The sequence below is a fragment of the Ammospiza nelsoni genome, chromosome 5 (assembly GCF_027579445.1).
Source record: "Ammospiza nelsoni isolate bAmmNel1 chromosome 5, bAmmNel1.pri, whole genome shotgun sequence".
Lineage (NCBI taxonomy): Eukaryota > Metazoa > Chordata > Aves > Passeriformes > Passerellidae > Ammospiza > Ammospiza nelsoni.
In genome coordinates, this window is record NC_080637.1 from 30352962 (window position 1) to 30374175 (window position 21214).

Consider the following 21214-nt stretch of genomic DNA (forward strand, 5'->3'; position numbering starts at 1 on the left):
AAACTGAAGTGTTTTAACAACCCCTTTAAAAACACTCTCTCCATATTTTGCTTCATAGTTTATTTTTTCACCCTCAGGTTGAATGCCCATTTTGAAGTGAACCTTGATTGCTCAGTCTCTCGAGCAGAAATGTACTCTGAATATCTCTCTACTTGTAGTAAATTAGCTCGAGGTGGAATCCTTACATCAACTGGATTTTATAAATGCCTGCGGTAAGACAAGAATTTATGCAGCAATGAAGAAACAATTGTATGTTCTCAAAACTAACCGGTAGTTTAAATTTCTTAGAGAAAATATCTACCGGGTTGAAAGACATCCACTTCTGGAATTTACATTGAAACAAATGTTTAGAGTTTGTTTAACTTTATTTCATTATATTTCAAGATGTTTGAATGGGTTCCTTTTCTGCTTCTAGTCCTTCCAGTTCTTTCTGAAGTAGTTTTTTGAGATTTTGTAATTTTCACTTAGGTTCTCTGGCATCTCAGCCATCTGGGGGACCTGCTAGTCTCAATGATAAGCACTCACATGATATTGGAAAATCTTGCTTTGTTGTAAAGATGCAGGCATTCCTTCTATTACTCTGCACACAAGAGCGGTTAGGTAAAACAAAAACATGGTGAGAGTTGAGTTGCTGTGTTTATTAACATGGATTTATGTTGTGTTTGGCAGAACCGTCTTTCCAAATCATACAGTGAAGAGAGTAGAAGATCCAAGTAACAATGGTCAAGCACATATACATGTGGTAGGAGTGAAGAGGAGAGCTATACCACTTCCCATTCAGATGTACTATCAGCAGCCACCAACTTCGTCTACCCCAGTTGTCCGGGTTGATTCAATTCCTGATGTGTCTTCGTCTCCTTTGCCAGCAGGTTTTTAACTTCATTATGTATAAAGTATTTTGCATTGATCCTGAAACCATAAGAAAAGCCTGAAGGTTTTGAGCATAGCCTGTAAGTGTTAGAAGTTGAGGCTGCATGTTTAGAGTTTATTCAGTAATGTTGGGAATGGTATTGCAGTATTTCCTTGCATGCCATTCTAGTCTTTGACATGTAACCCATAAGCTTTCCAGTCAGCAGACAAGCCACTGTTGCTGCATCATTAATTCAGACTCTGTAGAGCTGAGAAAAGAAACTGCTTCAGGCAGAATAACAATTTCAGATCTTGGGTTTTTAAAAATTTGTTAATGTGTTTGAAGTTATCTCTTCTTCCAAACTTTTTCTGTGTTTATTTCAACAGGAATCGCGCATGGGTTACCAGGTGTAGGAAATCACTATCAGAGGACCCCTATTAACCAGTCTTCAACTTTGACAGCAACACAGATGTCTTTTCCAATTCAAGGTGTTCACACTGTGGCACAGACTGTTTCTAGAATTCCACAAAATCCTTCTATTCATACACAACAGAATGCTCCAATGACTGTTATACAGAATAAAGGTCCAATATCCTGTGAAGTAGTGAAGGCTGCAGTAATACAGAGCTCTGTTCCTCAGTCTGCAGTTCCTGTTCCTATTGCAGTAGGAGGAGCTTCTAATCAAAATCACAGCACCGCAGGCCAGCAGCCGTCTGTTACAGTTGTGAGTTCTCAGATGCTTCACCACCAACCTGTAATTCAACAACAGTCCCCACTGCACGCAGTGGTACCAGGACAGATACCTTCAGGCACTCCTGTTACGGTAATTCAGCAAGCTGTACCTCAGGGTCATATATTTGGCAGAGTACAAAACCTACCAGCATGCAGTTCAGCAGTTTCACAGGGTCAACAACTAATCAGCACATCATCACAACCTGGGCCGACATCATCTCAGCAGTCCTCTGCGGGTAACCAGCAACAAGATACGGTCATCATAGCACCACAGCAGTATGTCACAACCTCTGCATCTAACATGGTTTCTGCCACCACAGTTCAGAATTTCCAAGTAGCAGCTGGGCAGGTGGTTACAATTGCAGGTGTTCAAAACCCACCGACATCTAGAGTAGGGTTTCAGAATATTGCGCCAAAGCCTCTGCCGTCTCAGCAAGGTCCACCTGCTGTGGGGCAGCAGCCACAGCAGCAGCCTCCAGCACCATCCCAGCAAAGTGTAGTGATAGTAAGCCAGCCAGCTCAGCAAGGTCAGACATATGCACCAGCCATTCATCAAATTGTGCTTGCTAACCCAGCTTCTATTCCTGCTGGCCAAACTGTCCAGTTGGCTGGACAGCCGAGCATTACTCCATCATCTTCACCGTCCCCTGGTCCAGTTACAAATAATCAAGTCCCTACAGTTATGTCATCTTCATCTACCACTCCTCAGTCACAAGGACCCCCTCCTACTGTTAGCCAGATGCTTTCTGTAAAGAGGCAGCAGCAGCAGCAACAACATTCACCAGCATCATCGCAGCAGCAGGTACAGGTACAACAATCGATGCAAATGCAAGTTCAGTCACAGCAAGCTAATACAGGAGTTGGCCAGCCCAGCTCTGGTGAGTCTAGCCTGATAAAACAACTGCTTCTTCCAAAAAGAGGCCCCTCAACTCCCGGGGGGAAGCTTATACTCCCAGCTCCACAGATTCCTCCACCTAACAATGCAAGAGCTCCTAGCCCTCAGGTGGTTTATCAGATGGCCAATAACCAGACACCAGGTTTTGGAGTTCAAGGACAGTCTCCAGCTCAGCAGCTGCTAGTTGGACAGCAAAATGTTCAGCTGGTCCCGGGTGCAATCCCGCCCCAAGGGGCAGTGCAAACAGTACCCATTTCTAATTTACAGATATTGCCAGGCCAGTTGATCTCAAACAGCCCAGCAACTATTTTCCAAGGGACTACTGGCAACCAGGTTACGATAACAGTTGTGCCAAATACGAGTTTTGCTACTGCAACTGTGAGTCAGGGAAATGCAACTCAGATAATTGCTCCAGCAGGAATTTCAGTGAGTGGAGCACAGACAGGAGTTGGGCTACAGGTGCAAACCCTTCCAGCTACTCAAGCACCTTCAGCTGGACAATCACCGTGTACTGCTGCTCCCCCATTCAAAGGTGATAAAATAATTTGCCAAAAGGAGGAAGAAGCAAAGGAAGCAACAGGTTTACACATTCATGAACGTAAAATTGAAGTTATGGAGAATCCTTCCTGCCGAAGAGGAGCTGCAAACACCAGCAATGGGGATGCAAAAGAAAATGAAATGCAGGTGGGAAGTCTTTTAAATGGGAGAAAGTATAGTGACTCCAGTCTACCTCCTTCTAACTCAGGGAAAACACAGAATGAGGCCAATCAGTGCTCACAAGTCAGTAATGGGCCATCATTAGAAATGGGTGAGAACGGAGCTCCTGGAAAGCAGAACTTTGAACAAATGGACACACAGGAAATTAAAAGTGATTTGAAGAAGCCCCTAGTTAATGGAATCTGTGATTTTGATAAAGGAGATTGTTCTCATTTGAGCAAAAACATTCCAAATCACAAAACTTCCAATCATGTAGGAAATGGTGAGATATCTTCAGTGGAACAACAAGGGAATTTGGATGCCACGCAGCAAGATACTGCCAAAGGTGATCAAGGGGAAAGAATTTCTAATGGGCCTGTATTAACTTTGAGTAGTTCACCTGTTGTAAGCGGTACACAGGAGGCTGCAAAACTGTTAACCCAGCAACTTAGTGGTACCAACACTGATTTACCTAATGGACCTCTAGCTTCAAGTTTGAATTCAGATGTGCCTCAGCAACGCCCAAGTGTAGTTGTCTCACCACAATCTACAGCCTCTGTTATACAGGGGCATCAAATCATAGCAGTTCCACACTCAGGACCTAGAGTGTCCCAGTCTACCCTGTCCTCCGAAGTTCGGTCTACTAATGGCACAGCAGAATGCAAAACTGCAAAGAGGCCAGCAGAGGATAATGACAGGGAAACTGTTCCAGGAATTCCAAATAAAGTAGGAGTTAGAATTGTTACAATCAGTGACCCCAACAATGCTGGTTGCAGTGCAACTATGGTTGCTGTGCCAGCTGGAGCGGATCCAAGCACTGTAGCGAAAGTAGCAATAGAAAGTGCTGTTCAACAAAAGCAGCAGCATCCAACCACGTATATACAAAGCATGGTCACACAGGTATGTTGCAGTGTTCTTTTCATGTTTATTCTGACTGTGATTCTGACTAATAGTGTGAAATAACATGACTGAAAATGTGAGCTCGGTCGATATCTCCTGCATAGTATTTTAGATATTCAGAAAAGGATACTTACTGTTCTTCCACAGACTAAAGTTTTAACAGTTTACATTCTTTTTCAGTGTCAGTGACAACAGTGGAATTCAAAATTTGTAGCTTGATAATATGCAGTGAGGAAAGAACTTCTGCTCACTATTTTCTTCTTTAAAGAATTAACTGTTCTGAAAACAACAATGATGTGCTGCATGGTCTTGTAAAAATGTCAGTGTTGTTCTGCATTTTGTTCTCGGTCACTTCAGAGGGGTGAATGTGTTTTCTGGGAGAAAAACACACCTGCATGTGGATGACTGAATCCTGCATTTGAAGTTGGTTCTCAAGGTCTTGCTTTGTGGGTTTGCTACAGTTAGGAGAAAGTACTATTTTGTAAATTTGTTGAAATATTTGCATTTATTTATTACAAAATATTCACAATGTTTATCAATAAAACAAGCATTGTTTTGAGGGTTTTTTTTTCTCTGTTTGCCAAGCTTTGATCAGAGTTTGTTGGGCTTTTTTGTCCCTTGATTGAATTTGTTAAAGCTTTTGAAAGTGGTTACTCCCTAACACTTTACAAGAAATGAGGCATAGATATCAGGAGTATTAATAAGTAAAATAGTGATGTCAGAGATGATTCTGTTCCCAAGAATTTATTTTAGTTTTATACATAGACAGAAAATTGCTCCCCGAAAAACCCATTCCTAACCTGAGTATGAGTAAAGGGAATAGAGTGGTAGGGCTGGCAGTTAAGAGTTCTGACAGACCAGAGAGAGGAAGTCCTGAGTGTATGTTAGTACATTTTGACCTTGGCTTAACAGGTCTTTTATTTCTTACTTTTTATTTTGGTTGGGGGTTTGGTTGCCTTTGACACATTAGAAGGCATAGACATGATGGGCTTATACAGACCTAGAACTCAAAATGTGACAAGTGCTGGCTAGTACTACTTCATTTTCTGTGGAAAGTTAATTTGCTTATGAAAACTCTTTTGACTTTTCTAGTTGTCAAAAATCACAGTTAACAGTTAACAAGTTTTTTTTCTTTTTTACTTTCTCTTCTTCTTGCTTCTAACTGTGACAATGCACAAACTTAATTCTTAAAATGTATTTGAATGTCTTTAAACTCACTCCTTAATTTTTGCTTGGGTTTTGTCGGGAGATCTGTATTTTTCTAATATGTTATTTATCTTTGTTCTTAATAGAAATAATTTGATCAAAATTGATAGTGTCTGATAGCAGCATAGGGGCAACATGCTAGGTTTTCTGTAGTGCAGATATATTAGCTATACCTTGTTTTTTACACTGAATGTCTTTATTACACAGTTTGAATTTCTTTTATAGCTTTGCTAAGGATTTGGCTGAAGTATAAAATGGTGTGGCTGTCTTGAATGGAATAGGTTCATTTATTCCCTCAATATGTACCTGAAAAGAATTTGCAGTTGTATTTCAAGCAGCTACTATGTGAGCAGATTTTAAGAAGGGAGTAATACATTTAACTATTTCATTTGATTTTTATAATGTATATCATGATACTAGAGGGGGAGGATAGAAAAAAAAATCTGTGCTGATAGTTTCCTCTTTACACTGTCCCCAGTATCACTATAATGAATAGTTACTACATTTTTTCATTACTTCTACAACAAGAAATGCTGCCTCTTGGGTTTGCCATTTGGTAGAAATGTCTCCCTACCTGAAAGCTTGCTCATTCTGCTGTCTGTAGGATGCTCTTCCTTTTTTCAAAATTACAGAAATATGGGAGAAATGAGTTAATTAGTTTTGAACTTGGTGAGAAATATATTCATTAACTATTTGCCTTAGCCATGTTTATATATTTACAAATCATGTCTGTCATAATATTGCAAGTATGGACTTAAGTTGAACCCATTTTAGAGTACTCTGTTCAGATACAGTGAACATCATAGTTTGGCTTAGGATTTGTAGAGATCTTTGCCACTTCTTTAAAATTAACATGTTGGATTATAAACTATCAAAATCACCCTGGCCAGCTCTTTTTCTTTCTCTAAAGTTGCTGAGCAGCTGCAATAGCCATTGCTTTTCTGGAAGAGAAGATGCTAAGTATTTCCAATATTAAGTCTGCTTTTAGGGGTGTTTCTAAATTTTCAGAAATGCAGCCAAAATCTCATGAAGTTGGTGTGAATTTTAGTGATGACTTCATTTAGGATTAGGCCTTGTGTTATCTTCTATTTTCTCCCTCACATTTTGAGTCTTCCTCATCTGACAAATAGCTTCCTTACCCCTGACTTTTTTGAAAGGCAGTAGCTGAGGAACATTTTTTTCACTTGAGCATCTGCATTGTTTTATCCTCTCTGAAGTACTTTAGTATATATTGGCTGTCTTGCAGAAGGAAAAGGGAGAGCATTTTTTACTGCAAACATTATGAAATTTATTAGAAATATAATCCAGTGGAGAAAAACAGTAAGGGACAGAGAATGAAGGGATATTAGCTATGGCAAAATTACATAGCTGCTGAAGCTTTTAGTGTGTGATTTCCTGTTTGCTTGTTAGTTAACAGCTTGTATTTCAGAGAAGTGTGAAAGAGAGAGAAGAAAAAAAATGTAATAAAAGTAAAACCAGACAGGAAGACTTAAAAATGAGGTTCGGGGGGCAGAAAATGAAGAAGGGTATTGGTTATGCAACTACAGTAGGATTAGCTTTCATGAACTACGGAGAGGAGAAAGGGAAGGTGCTTGAAAATAAAGAGGGATGACCAAGTAAGGCAGGAGGGGAACAGCAGTCTAAAAACTAAGGAAAGCAAGAAAGCATGAAATAATCCTTAAGGGAATGTAGAAGATAAGAGAAATTTGTTTCCTTATATGAAAGGTAGTTGGAAAGGGGATGATACAGTGTACTTGGGGAAAAATGTTAATTTAATTGCCCTATAAAAATTGTATACTGGCGGTTTATGAGATAGCCCATGTAAGTGCCATTAAAAGCCAATTAGACAAAGGTTTCTTTTTGTGTGTGTGTATATATAATATATATATATATATATATATATATATATATATATATATACACAGAGGTTTCTTGTGTATATAATCTGAATATATTTACAGGTTTCTTGTGTATATAATCTGAGATTATTCCCTATTAATTGTATACCTTTTGTCATATCAAGCTTGTTGAATAATAACTGTATGTATACTGAATATATAAGAATTTCTTTCCATATTTTGCATTATGATAAAAAGTGGGATCTGTTAGTTAGGTCAGAATAGGTACACATGATACACAGGGTGTTGCAATTTTGCTCTTACATCTCCATCTATATTTTGTAAGCCCATGAAATGTACTCTTGAGAGGAGACAGATCCGGTACTGTACTTTTTTGGCTTCCTTTTATTTTGGTTGTTCTCTGTTCATGGTCTATTGCTTTCCTGAGGCATTGTGCTAGGCTGGTGGTTGAAAAAGAAATGAGCAATTACCTATCTGTATGCTTTTCTTTGCCACATTTTCTTATTCCTCTTCAGACGTTGAACATAACCATGTTGGTTTGTCCCAATTGGTGTGTGTTTTAAAGAAATACTCTGATATCACGCCAAGTCCTTAGAATTGAGCATATCTGATTTAAATTGCCTCATCTGGCTTTTAAAGTAATGATTTTCTTGCTCATCACTGTCATTCCCTCACAAACAATGCATGCCCATTTCTCTTAAGGCTGCCCACTTGAAACATGCTTGTGTTGAAATTTAGGTGGCAAAGTTTGTGTGGCCTTGGCTGTTGGCTCCTGCTCTGTGTTGATTGGAAAGCTGAGAATTACCATGCACCAGAAAGCAGGTGTGTAGCTCCAGGAGGTGTAATTCATTCCTAGCCACAGAGCAAATGAGTTCCTCAGCTGGAACTAGTGAAATACAGAATCTGTGTGCTTTTACTGCCCTTCACTTGTGAAGCACACTGTTGCAAGGAGGCATAAAGTTCTCAGTAATCTAACAAGAAAAGAACATTTATTTTGGTGCCTATTTATCCACTTGACCCCTTTCTCACACTCAAATCCTGTTCCATTTGTTTTCAGCTTATGTGTTTTTATAGATGTGTTCATTAGCGTGAATAAGCTAAACAAAATTTTGTCATATCAACCTGTAAATCCTGTTATACTTTAAAAGTATTTTTACTAATAATTGTTTCTTTTAAAATTACATTTATTTATAGTGGCTGTGCACGTATTAGTGGTGGGGAAAAAATACAGCTTAATGCTTTTAAACTGCATATGGCTCTACATGTCAACAGAATCCCCAACACACTGGGATGCACAGTGTTCTCTTGATGGTGGCATAGAAGGCCTTTTAAATAGAATGTGCAGGTATCATGATAAAGTAGTTATCTGTTCATGCATAAAGGGAATAGCATCACTGCTTCTGTCAAATATAAGTGGAGGCCACATTTGGCCTTAACTCATAGGGTTTGTTGCTCCTACCACACAAGGAGCTTCTGTGCCCAAATGTAGGGTAAACAGTCCATTCTAGTTAGCAGAAAGTTCTTAGTTGTAGTCTTGGTTATCATGACCAGGCTGAATTTCCTCCCCCTCTCCAATACCTCAGTCTAAAGTCAGCCCAGTCTTGATATAAAATTTCTACCTCCTTATTAATAGTAGGCTCTAGTATCTGCTCTGTAAGTAGACTGTACAGGCATTAACAGTTTGTATACTTTAGGGTTGAGTATAAACCCTACTGAGACAGATGCTGCTGCTCTAGAGGGACCTTTCAGTCCCAAGATTGTGTGAGAAAAGGGCTAAGTGGTGGCAGTTGCAAATTGTATCATGGAGAGGTCTAATTTGGTTATAAAAGGGTGTTGTGGAGCACTTTCAAGTGTAGCGGAGTACTGGGCATTTGTTTTCTTGGGAAATCTGGATTCATTAAATGTTTTCACTAGAGGAGGAAGTTTTCTGGAATCTTTATGCCCCAGGGAAAGACTTTATGATGTTACTTTTCTTAGACTTAATTAGGGAAAAGTTAACGTCTGTCTTCGTTTAAAGAAATAAGTGCATTAACATAATCATTGCATATGAGCACTGTAAAGTAGGTAGCACCTAGCAAGTATTTCTAGGTATGTTTCTGTGAGGAAAAGGAGTTTAATTTCTGAAAAACAAAGGCTATACCTAATTTTAGTGATAGCCCACGTGTCATGCATTACTAAACTAATACATGACAAAAGAGGGAAAAGGAAACCAAAAATTAGCATTGATCTCTGCAAATCTTTCTGATCTTTTTAATGAAGAGAGGAAAGCTTTGTGATATTTAACTGTAAAAGTTTCATTTCTAAAGCAAAATAAAAAATGCTAGGAGCAAATGTAACTTTGCTTTACATGTTGATTTAAAAATATAATCAAAAATCAGTCATTGCTGATAGGCAAGCAATGGATTTGTCTTAAAAAATACATGGAAATTGTGTCCACCAAGTTTGAGTGAAACTACTCCACAGTAGAGCAGTAAGAAGAGAATTTTAAACGGCAACAGCTATTTTACATGTTTGTTTTCAATTTATTAGCTTTTTTCCTCAGAGGAAAAAAAAGTGGAAAAAAATGGGAGGGGGCACTGAATGACAACTTTTTGTCCTGAAAATTTGTTTCTCTTTCTAAGCTCTTTCATTTTCAGAATGCAACATTTTGTGTTGTATATCTCAGATCAACTTATTTAAAATAAACAATTTTTCAATGAGATGGTATTAAAACCTTTGAATACCACTAGGAGAGCTTGCCAGAGAAACCCTTGAGAAAATTCATAATTCCAGATTAATTGCAGGGTTGGCTGTGAATGGAGTAAATAATACATGAACCACACATTGAATGATGAGAATTAAACGAAATACTGAGTTCATTCAGTAAGCTCATTTTCTCTTCAGCACATTAAATGAGACAGAAGTTCTAGAGGGATAAAACGTCACATAAAAGACCATCAGAATGTGTTGATACTGGGATGCCAAGTGAAGGTTGCAAAACAAGCTGTACTGCTGACACTCCTTTTTTTTTGCTTGCAGCTTCATTTTAAAAATGCCTTTTTAAGGGGACGTTGATATTAAAGGACTCCACTTATGTTTACCTTTTGTTAAAAGATATCTTGTGAAGAATTCATTACCCATTCTGTGAAATAGTTTAAAGGTCCTTAGGTGAAAATCATTGCTGAGTTCAAAATAGTTTGCAGTTATGACTAATGGACTGAAGTCCTTTCTTACAACTTTTCATATATGTGGATGGATCACAGGCATCATAAGTAGTTGTGCTGTACTCAGGTATTTTGCAGAGTTTTTCCTTATTTTTGTCATGTTTTATTGTTTGGATATGGGATGTGTTTGCTTTTGATCAGGCTTTTTTGCTGTCCCTAGGGTCATGTTAGTATAATAGTATACTATATATGTAGTATAATATGTGATAGTTATTAACTCACTACCTTGTGTGACTGCTGTCCACAATGCCAAGAGATCAGCAGGAAGAAAATGTAAGTTGATATAAAAATGAAATGTTAGAAATTGGTTTCTTTGTAGTGAAAGTCTAAAGCTGCTCAGTAACAGAGCTGTAAAGATCTAAACGTGTGCACTGTTTGAAAGTGTTTGCTTATTGTATTCTTACACAGACTTGGAAGTAATATTATTTGATCTCTTTAGAGTGTGAATTTGTTTTCAAACAGTGGAGAAAAAAAGGATGTTAGGTCTTCATCTCTAAATAATATTCAGAAGCTTAATTTTTCTACTGTCATCATCCTTAGAAACTTAGAACTTGCTGACCAGAGACTTCCAGGAAAAAAAAAGAAGAGAAACAATATTCTGACACAGGCAGTGTTTTGAAATGAAACATTCTGCATTCAATATCCATTATTCAGAAAAAGAAATAAAATTAGTTTGTGTTTATATATTTTTAGGTAATTTGAAAGATAATTTTAGTTGAGTGTTAAGTGTTTTGTTATATTGCAGGGGAGTGAGGGGAAAGTAATTTTGCTTTCTGATATGTTTCTGTTTTTGTTGTGTACAAGTTGTACAGCATTGTCAGGCATTCTGAGCATGTGGTGCTGTTCCCTATGCTGATGATACTGCAATGCCTTGAGTTTGCATGAGGTTTTTTCCTTTTCTTAAATAACAACAAAGCGTTTGAAAACTAATGTTAATCTTTGCTCCATTAGTGCCCTTGAGAAATTTCTTTGCAGACATAATTCTGTATTTGTATTTGGGCATGAAGTTTATTGTTTAAATATTAAGTTCTGTATCAGTAATACAGTGTAGAAGTTGTATGTCCCTCATGTTACTGTGTCTTACTAATGCTTATTCAGAGTTCAGAGTATTAAAAATTGAACACCTGTCATGGATTAAAGTGTAAAAAAGTCTTTCAACAAGCAGTAAATTGTATGTCAAGTATAGAAATAAGCCCTGTTTAAAATTGTTTTAACTTTTTCTACAGAGCACACCTGCAACATCGATACCAACAGTTCAAGTACAGGGCCAGCAGATGAATTTGCAGCCACCTTCATACCCTGCAGCAAGTCAACATGCAGAGCAAATGAAAAAACCTGGACAGAACTTCATGTGTCTGTGGCAATCTTGTAAAAAGTAAATGGCTTCTTTATTTACCTTTTACTCATATGTAACAGATGCTTGTATATAGAAGATGATTCTACAAGTTCCATCCATTCTGTTTCCTTAAGTTACCTTACACTTTTTCAGTGGGGAAAAGAAAAAGTGAAAACTATTGAGGAAATTGAATGAGATGGGGGAAGGCAGGACACTTAATTCCTCTGAGTTATACTTCAGAGCATAAAATGAGTATTATCTAACTTTCTTGAAGTATATTGATTCTTTAGTAACAAAAAATAGTTGTGTGGTTAATTTAAAAGAATTCTGACCTCTGAAACTTGTTCTCTGTGTTGCACATATAAAATAGTTCCTGTACTGCAGTTACAAATCATGGCTTGACATTTTCTTGCCTTTCCAGTTCTGCAAGAGCAGGGTGTTGCACTTCAATGTCCTGGTCACATATTTAGCTTATGACTAATTTTGGTAATTATACCATTTGTGTTCCAGAGGATGCCATTGTCTTGAAAGGAAGTAGTAAGAAACTGGCTCTTAAGACTAGACAGCTATGATTTTTTTTTTTTTTATTTGCTTCTGTTCTCAAAGGGGAGTGAACTACTAGACATTTAGATGGAGGCTTATAAAAGCTTGATGCAATTCTTATGGAAAGTATATGTATCTTGACACTGGCTTTTAAAATAACTTAGGTTTGTGAATATGCTTAGTTTGTGGGCAAGGGCAGAGAGTTGGTGAAAAAAGGTAGTTGTCAAATACCTACTTTGAAAACTGGAGACAAATTGTGAGTGAGAAAAATTGCATAACATATAGGATAGTATAAAAAAGAGTGACAGCCTCATTGCTGTAGGATGACAAAGGGAGCATAAAGCTGATTTAACTAAAAGCTGGTGGGAAATTTAAAAATTAAGATGAAAAGATGGAGAAGTTTAGCTGTTTGGAATGGATAGTGAAAATAAGACATTTGAACAGAATTACAGGAATAGTGAATGAGGGTTAGTATGAAACCCCTGAAGGTGTAATTTCTGTTGCTTTCATTCCCTGCAAACATAATTCTAAGATCGTTCAGTCTATGCAAGAGATTCAGTCAGTGCAAGAGATCTGGTGCTTTTAAATCATGGCACTATTTTCACTTTAAAAGTGATTTTTCTTTCTTTGATAGGTGACACTTCTCTATGTAAGAAAGGCTTTACTTACTCTGCAGTTTCCTCCCTTACCACTAGTAAATAGAACTATAGAGCCGCAGTCTGCTGGCTCCACAGTAGATGCATTTACTCACGCCTAGGTGTGGGTGGGTTGCATTGAGGTTGAAATGAAAGGCTGGGGCAGTGTCACACAGAAGCCTTGCCAGCTTGTAACATGTCAGAGTTTGCTGAACTACAGTTTCAAAGTATAAGTCACCAACTTTATTCCATGTCTAAAGTTACATAGGATAAACTGTGTTGGGGCAGGAGGAGGAGCAGTAGTATTAAATTACCTTACATTATCAGTCTTTTTGTAGTCTGTCTTCAAATACAACTCCAGAAGGTTTACCTGAGACTGAAGTTCAGGGCTACAAGGCCATTGATCTCTGTATTTTGCTCCTTGCCTAGTGTATCATTTCTGTTGCTTTAGTTTATCTGGCTGTTACTTCCTGTACTGTTTTTAATTCATGCTCAAATTGCATTCTTTTCAAAAGCTTTCAGACATTTTTTGCATTAATAGATTTAGTTCATATGACAGCTCTTGTTTTTATGCTCTCAGCTTTAAAATAGTTATTTCAGTCCCAGCCTAAAACCAATTTAGATAAACATTACACTCGACCTTCTCTGTGGTGAAGAGAGAACCAAAATGTTAAGTTAGCATTTTCCTCAAATACGTATTGTTTATTCATATTCCTTGAAGAGCCTGATTAAAAACAGGTATATAAAATCTCCTGTAGGCTTCCTGGTTCTGTTAGATGTAAAGAAAAATCTGGAATTGCCACCTATTCTTTTTTTGTTTGTACCTCTCAGTCTTAGCTGCTTTTATTGAGTAGTTTAAATGGGAAACAAGAAGATTCTTTTGAGTGGGTCATTAGTCTGTGTGAACTTCACATTCACTTCTTGATTTCATTCTCAATTGCTTAGCGTTTTTTTCTCTAGGATTAAGCAGTCAGTTTCATCACAGTAGAATGATAGAATACTGGGGTTTTTTTGTGATATTTGTAGCTAACTGGAAAGATACAACAGGAGGCACATTTGAAAAAATAATTTTCACCTGTTTCTCTATGCATGTTCTTTAGTTTAATTCTCAAAAAAATACTAACATTATGTTTTCCTTCAAAAATGCAGTGCAGAAGTCAGTGAAGGCCTTAAACATTTTATTGTGAAGCAGGATAAATATGAATAAATAAAATACTGTGTTCTTTTCCTACTGACTAATTTGGCTGCTCCAGTCAGCAACGTTCAGGTGGTGTGTATTGGTGATTTGGTTTGGGTTTTTTAGGACTGAATTAGGAAACATTACACCAAGATTTGAAATGCCACAGATTTAGTAGTGTCTAAAAACTACAATGAGAGGAGGCTGAATTATGCAAATAGTTGAAATGATTGGCCTCTGGCAGATCTGTTCACATTTAATATCTGAAGTGGAAGTAAAATTCTAAAAGGTGTCAGTCAGCACATTACTTTGCATTAAGGATGTAACAGAAAGTAGGTGTTTTCCTTTGAACTTCAGCTGTCTGCAGGTACTGCTAATTTTATGCAGCTTAATTTAAAAGCTGCTGTTTTGTTTCCCAGGCAGGCAGATGTTTGCTCTTGAATTGCTTTGTATTTAAAAAGTAAATTGAAAATGCTATTGAATCTCCAGTGCCTGTCAAGTCAGCTGTTAATGTTCTGTTCAGCAGTTGAACAGAGCCATGGATGAATTAAGTGTGTAACAAGAGTCTAGACTGAACTGACCATATTGTCAGTACGTAAGCTTTTTTTATTACAATAGTTAGGTGTTTCTTTAAGGAAAAATGGTTTGTCTCTGCAAAATGGTACAAAGTTTGAATCTTTTTAGGTCAGTGATGGAAGTGTATAACACTGAGTATATTAAACAGTGGATGAGCCAATATAGCTGAAATAGCTTTATTTTTCTGAAGATTTGCCATGTTGAGTGAAATGTTTTGCACTGTATTTTGGATTTCACTTAGGCCATGAAATTTGTTTCATCTGTGCCAGAAATTATTATTTTATTATTCATAAAATGGTTAGTGCCAGGCTTAAGCTGATTCCCCTTTATTGTAGGAAGATCTTTGTCCTCTGAAACACCCACTGGAGAGCCAGTGTAGATGTAAAACATTTTATTTTCATTTCCTACTATGGGTTATCTGGACCAACAGCAAGAGTCAGGTATTGCTCCTTCTCATCTTCCCTTCAGTATGTGGTAACTGGCATGTAAAAGATGAATGCTTTTAAAGAGAGTAGTATTTATTGCCAGTGCAGAAGGTAATTGCTGTATTACAGGTGGTTACTGCAGTAGCATTCAGTTTATAACTAAGGCTTGTTTGTGGGTGAATTTAGCTCTTTGATGTCGTTACAGTGTTCAGGTATCAGTATCTGTACACTTAGGCCTAGGCATCAGTTGCAAGTATGTTTGTATAGTGGACACTACTGAAATTAGTACTGGGATGTGGAGGGAGGTGGCTGAATCAAAGCACTCACTGAACAGCTGTTCATAAGCTGAGAGTGTGTGAGGGCAGCTGCTGGCAATAACTTCCCAAATGGCAGCAGCTAGGTTTCTAGACCTCTTGGGTCCAAACACTAAGTGGATATTGATGAGCTGGGTTAGTTGTATTGAAGTGAATTTTGAGTAGATAAATCCTTAGGCTGTTTTTTCTCTTTTGGAGTAAGGGGCCTAATTTGTAACATCTGAAATACATAAGGTGTATATATAGACTAAAAAACCCTAATGTTTTGAGTCATTCACTATTTTCATGTCATGTGTTTTGAAACACAGCAATTCTCTTTTACTAGCTTATATATGTTACAATAGCACATTGTTTGTCTACATGAGATTGGAGGTAGCCTAGGTTGCAGCAGTCATGCATTGGTGGAGCTTGCAGGCTTGAGAAATTTAGGTCAGGTAAGGAGTCAAGTCAGGCTCTTGAACTTGAAGAAGGCAGACTTCTTGCTGTTAAGGGAGGGTTCTTGGGGACAGAGGAGTGGAACAGAGCTGGAAAAACTGGAACTGAACCTGGCGAGGTACACAGAAAATAACCGCAAGGGCTTGTACAGGTACATTAATGAGAAAAGGAGTGTCAAAGGAGGTGTACCCGTGCTGGTGAACAGGTAAGAACAAACAATGCCAGCATGGCTTCCGCAAGGCAAAATCCTGTCTGACCAATCTAGTGGCTTTCTGTGATGGAATAACTGCATCAAAGGGTAAGGAGAGGGCTACTCTCTTCTTTACTTCTGTAAAGCCTTTGACATGGTCCCCCACAACATCCTTCTTCCTAAATTGGAGAGAGATGGATTTGATAAGTGGACTGGTAGATAAATTAGGAATTGGTTGGACAGTCACATTCAGAGGATGGTGATCAGTAGCTAAGAGTCTTGATGGACTTCAATGACACATGGTGTCCCTCACGGGTCTGTACTGGGACCAGTGTTGTTTAATATTTTCATTAATGCCATGGATGCAGGGATCGAGTGCACCCTCAGCACGTTTGCAGGTGACACGGAGCTGAGCGGTGCAGTTGACACACCTGGAGCACAGGATGCCATGCAGAGGGACCTGGACAGGCCTGAGCAGTGGGGCCATGGGGATCTCATGGGGTTTGACAAGGCCAAGGGCAGGTGCTGCACCTGGGTTGGGGCAAACCCTGGTATGAGCACAGGCTGGGGATGGACAGATGGAGAGCAGCCCTGCTGAGAGGGGCTCGGGGGGCTGGGGGAGGAGAGGCTGGACATGATCCAGCCCTGTGTGCTTGCAGCACAGAGAGCCAGTCAAGAGAGGTGACTCTGCCCTTATACTCTGCTCCAGTGAGGCCCCACCTGCTGCTGCATCCAGCTCTGGGGTCCCCAGCACAGGAAGGACATGGACCTGCTGGAATGAGTCCAGAGGAGGGCCACCAAGTTGATCAGATTTAAATAAGATCTGAATCTGACTGCTAGTGGAGAAGAAAAATGGGAGAAGGAACATACGAGATTATTTTCTATAAATATCGTGTATATTTTTATATATAAATATAAAAATATCTTACGTAAACCTCATCTAGTTAAGCTGTGCATAGTTTGTTGCTGTATATTGCAGAGAATGGGTCTGTTGGATTTAACATGCATTAAGTCTTCAGTGAAGTGTAAGTAGAAAATAGAACCATGATATTTCAATCAAGTTTGGAAAAATCATATTGACATTTATTGGTAGCTCACTGGTAATATGCATACATATTTTTCCCTTCAAAATTTTGCAACTTTCCATTTATCAATGTGTGTCTCAATTCAAAAAAATGTTAACCACTATGAGTTGATGTTTGTTGGATTTGTACTTCACCATTCACTGGGGAAAAAAAATAAATTCCCCTCTCCTCTTTTTGTAGGTGGTTTCAGACACCATCACAGGTTTTCTATCATGCAGCAACCGAGCATGGAGGAAAAGATGTGTACCCAGGGCAGTGCTTGTGGGAGGGATGTGAACCTTTCCAGCGGCAGAGGTTTTCCTTCATTACCCATTTACAGGTACACATTTGCTTTCACATATTACTTCAGAAAACAGTAGGAATTTCATGGTAAGTTTCCACACACCATTCTTACGGTCTTTCTCTTTTCCTCAAATAGGATAAACACTGTTCCAGAGATGCTTTGCTTGCAGGATTAAAGCAAGATGAACTTGGACAACCAGGAAATCAGAAGCCTTCCAATAAGTAAGAGATTTGAACCTCATTAATAATAGAAAAAATAGGAGAATTAGAAATTATTGGAAGAGTTTGTTTATAACTTGCCTTATCAGGTGAAACTCTGTATGTTTAAGAATCTGTAATGAAATTTGAGGTTTGTTCCAGTAAGATAAAAAGGGGAATAGATTCTGGTGTAGTTGCAGTTACCTTAAAAAAACCCAGGTAATTCTTTAAAGTGTATAGGTCAAAACTCTATGATGAACGTTGTTCTCAACATGTTCTGCTATTTTTTTGCCCAACTGGACAGCATTTTATAACTTTCCTTGTAACAGGGAAGTGCTTGTCATACAAATGGAAAGTTATTTATTGTGTACGGTTCATGTGTCACACAGCTGAGATGGATTGTCTTGTAACTTGCTGTATTCCTTCCAGTTTTGTGGTCTAAATTTGGGCTGATTTGATCCAAGAACTGTTGTAATAAACTTTCCTTTAAACAAGCAAGCAAGATAAACAATAGACTCCTCAGAGTCTTCTGATTTTGTGTTGCTATCTGAAATCAGATTTGGTTCTTCTCTTTCCCAGAATGATTTTGACCATGTGGAATTAATATTGCAGAGTACAACCCCATTGGTGTGAGGTTTTGGGGCTGGCTGTGTTAATAGTGGAATTGTTCAAGGTTCAGTTACTTGTGTGTGTCAAGACCTGGCCTTTGTTAGTAACTGACTGGAACCACTTTAGATGTAATTACATGGACCCAGGCAGATTTTTGCTCTTCTGTTTTGTGGCTTGTAAAACTGCCACCAAGCTGCTGGAGGCAGCAAAGAAAGTCAAGTTATGAAAACTGAGAAATTTAGTTTGAAAATCCTTTTATTTTTTAATATAAAAAAACATCTTAACACGGACTTATATTGCTTTATGGGGCCTTGTTGCATTAAACTGAGCAACACTCAGACCTTGGAAAACCAGAGAAAGAAGAATTATGGTAATTTAGTCTTAAATAGTTGGTAAGTGAGAAGTGTAGGGCTGACACCATCAACAAGCATGATGTGTTCTTAACTCAGCCTTTTCATAATGTTCCATCACACAGATAACACATTCCAGTAGCTATGTGTCTTCACAAGCTTCTTTTAAATTTGCACAGGTAGTCATAGGAAAAAAACTGTTTATACATCCCCTCTTCTGAGGCAGAATTCCCTAATTAGGTCAGATTCAGAAAGCAGGAATTTACACACATAACTAGTTCTTGCCATCTTACTGAGACTGCAATATCACAAGATACTAAGGGTGTGGTTTCAGAATTCAAATTGAAATGAGAACATTCCTCTGCTCAAAATTGCATGTTTTATGTCTTGAAAAGATGTGCAGATGTGATGCATAGGGACATGGTTTAGTGGTGGATGTGGCAGTGGTTAATATTTAGACTTGGTGATTCTAGAAGTGTTTTCCAGCCTAAATGATTTTATGATTCTGTTCTGACTCTCTGTGACATTCCTTATTGCTTCTCACAGCTGTGCATTGCTTATGATGAGGAAGGTAGCTTTAATTTTTGTTAGATTGCATGCTAAATCAATTTGTTTTTTTTAAAAACTGCTCATAGAATGAAAGAGTGGACTTGCCACACGAGTGGAATCTCTTTGCCTTACTCTCGGTTGAACACCAGTACAGGAGGTGGAACAAAGGGAAGAGATGAGACCTTTCTCTGTCAGCACTCAGAGCAGTTCATACACTTCCTGTCTTGTGAAAACATAAAGGTTCCCTTTCTGTTCCTTTTACTGTCCTCCTTTTAACAAACAGGAGGATTTTGGGGAAGGGTAGTGTGTCCTGTCCCCCACATTACCTTACAGCACTGCCCCACAGTTCTGTTAGCACAGCTGAAAAGAGCATCCAGCAGCTACATGAGGGAGACAGGAATTGATAGTTTGCTTTCCAGAATGCATGACGTGTCAGTTGAAACCCTAAGCTCAGTCCAGCAGCTCCACCTCAAGCTGTCTTACAAGTTCATGTTTGAAAGCTGTCTTTCAAGGGCTTGGCTTAATGTTCTTTTTTCTGAGTCCTAGAAGTGTGTCAGATATATCAGCTCACAACTGATACTCCATATCATTAAACTCATGTATGGAGCTGTGAAGCAGCTGAAAAAAACCTGGTACTGAGACAAAGCATGTTTAAGTCATCAACTTTTAGGCATTTATTAGGTGAACTCTCTTCACTTAATCCCTCACTATTTAGTAAAAATTACATCTACCTCACAGACTTCAGATTGTGAGCGTTACCAGTGCTGGAAGTCAAACAGAGCACAGTGTGACAGACCCATTCCCTGATCATCTTTTCTGTCTATCATAACACCATACCCACTTGAAAAAATCTGTAATGGCTTTTCTAGAACCATTTAGGCAGTGTAAAGCTGCATTACAGAATTGGTTTTATACCTTAATTCTGTATTTCTTTGCATTTCAAGTTTTATTATTTTAACCCTTCTGGTTTTCAGAGGTAACTGAGTGACTGTAGCTTTATGCATTGGAATCCTCTTGGGTTCAGGGTGATTTTTTTTCCTTGTTGCCATTGAAGCAAAGGTGAATATTTTTAATGCTCTGTGAGAGTGGGCCAGGAGATTACTTTAAATCACAACATAAATGTTAGAGTTTGAAGTTAAGTTGATAAAACAATTAAAGAAATTCAAGAAATATAGATGTTTTTAGAGATACTTGTCCACAGACATAGATCAGTTCACTTGGTGTCTCAGTAGCGTTTTATCAATTTCATTTTTCTTCAAACTTAAAAAGAGAAGATAATTTTTAATATGTTCCTAATTTATTGCAGTTGTCCTTTTTTCAGTATTTCTAGAATAGTAATTCAGCTTTCTAAAATATGGTATGATAACTGTTGAAGAGAGACATTCAGAACAGCCTCCATTGATTAATCCTTATGCTTCTCAATACAGAGAAAACAAAAATCTTCAAGAAATTAGAAATGAAGACAGTAATTCTTTTACTGTGGTACTCGGTCTTCTATGAACACATCATTGCCTACTTTCTTAATTCAGCCCCTGCCATTCTCCTTTGACTTCATAAAGCCTTTTATTTATTTCCTATATTACATATTTTATTTTATATATTTTTATATTATATATATTATTTCTATTCAGGGAGGATGACAGAGTGATTATGAGCTCTAAGGTGTTAGGGAGGAGTCTGTCTCTTACTAAAGTAACCCAGTTTTTATCTGGGCTTCCTTGCTGTTAGAACCTCAGATTACTAAGAAAGTCTCTCTAAATAGAGAATTCAAGTTTTATTCTTAGAATATTCACTTTCAGTATAAGATACCTAAATTAAACTTCTACAGGCTTTCATTAAAAAAAAATAGAACATTTACTTTTCATTTAAGACACATTTACAAGTAAGCACTACTTAAACTTCTTAACCAAGTTCTACTAGGGTACGAAAAGACTTCATAATAATATTGTTCAAAATAGTGAAGTGTGGTGATATTTTTCACCACTACAAATTGTTTTTTAGGATGACATTATGAGTAAATCATTAGGTAAAGTTACCAATTTATACATTCTGAACTCTGATGGCATGAGTAATTTCCAAGTTTTTATGTGAAATACAGCTTTGACTTTAGTGTTAATACTGAAAATGGAGAAATTGCTTATGCTAAGTTCATTATACCCTGCCTAATTT

The 21214-nt window shown here is 37.9% G+C and overlaps 1 protein-coding gene across 1 annotated transcript in view; it reads left to right on the plus strand.

Annotated features, from left to right (window-relative positions):
* Positions 1 to 21214, plus strand: part of ARID2 (AT-rich interaction domain 2) — a 92583-nt gene that overhangs the window by 67302 nt on the left and 4067 nt on the right. The window contains exons 13-18 of the mRNA XM_059472303.1: positions 78 to 212; positions 670 to 869; positions 1237 to 4073; positions 11568 to 11716; positions 17238 to 17376; positions 17476 to 17561. Coding sequence (XP_059328286.1) covers positions 78 to 212; positions 670 to 869; positions 1237 to 4073; positions 11568 to 11716; positions 17238 to 17376; positions 17476 to 17561 — 3546 coding nt within the window. The remainder of the gene's footprint in view (positions 1 to 77; positions 213 to 669; positions 870 to 1236; positions 4074 to 11567; positions 11717 to 17237; positions 17377 to 17475; positions 17562 to 21214) is intronic.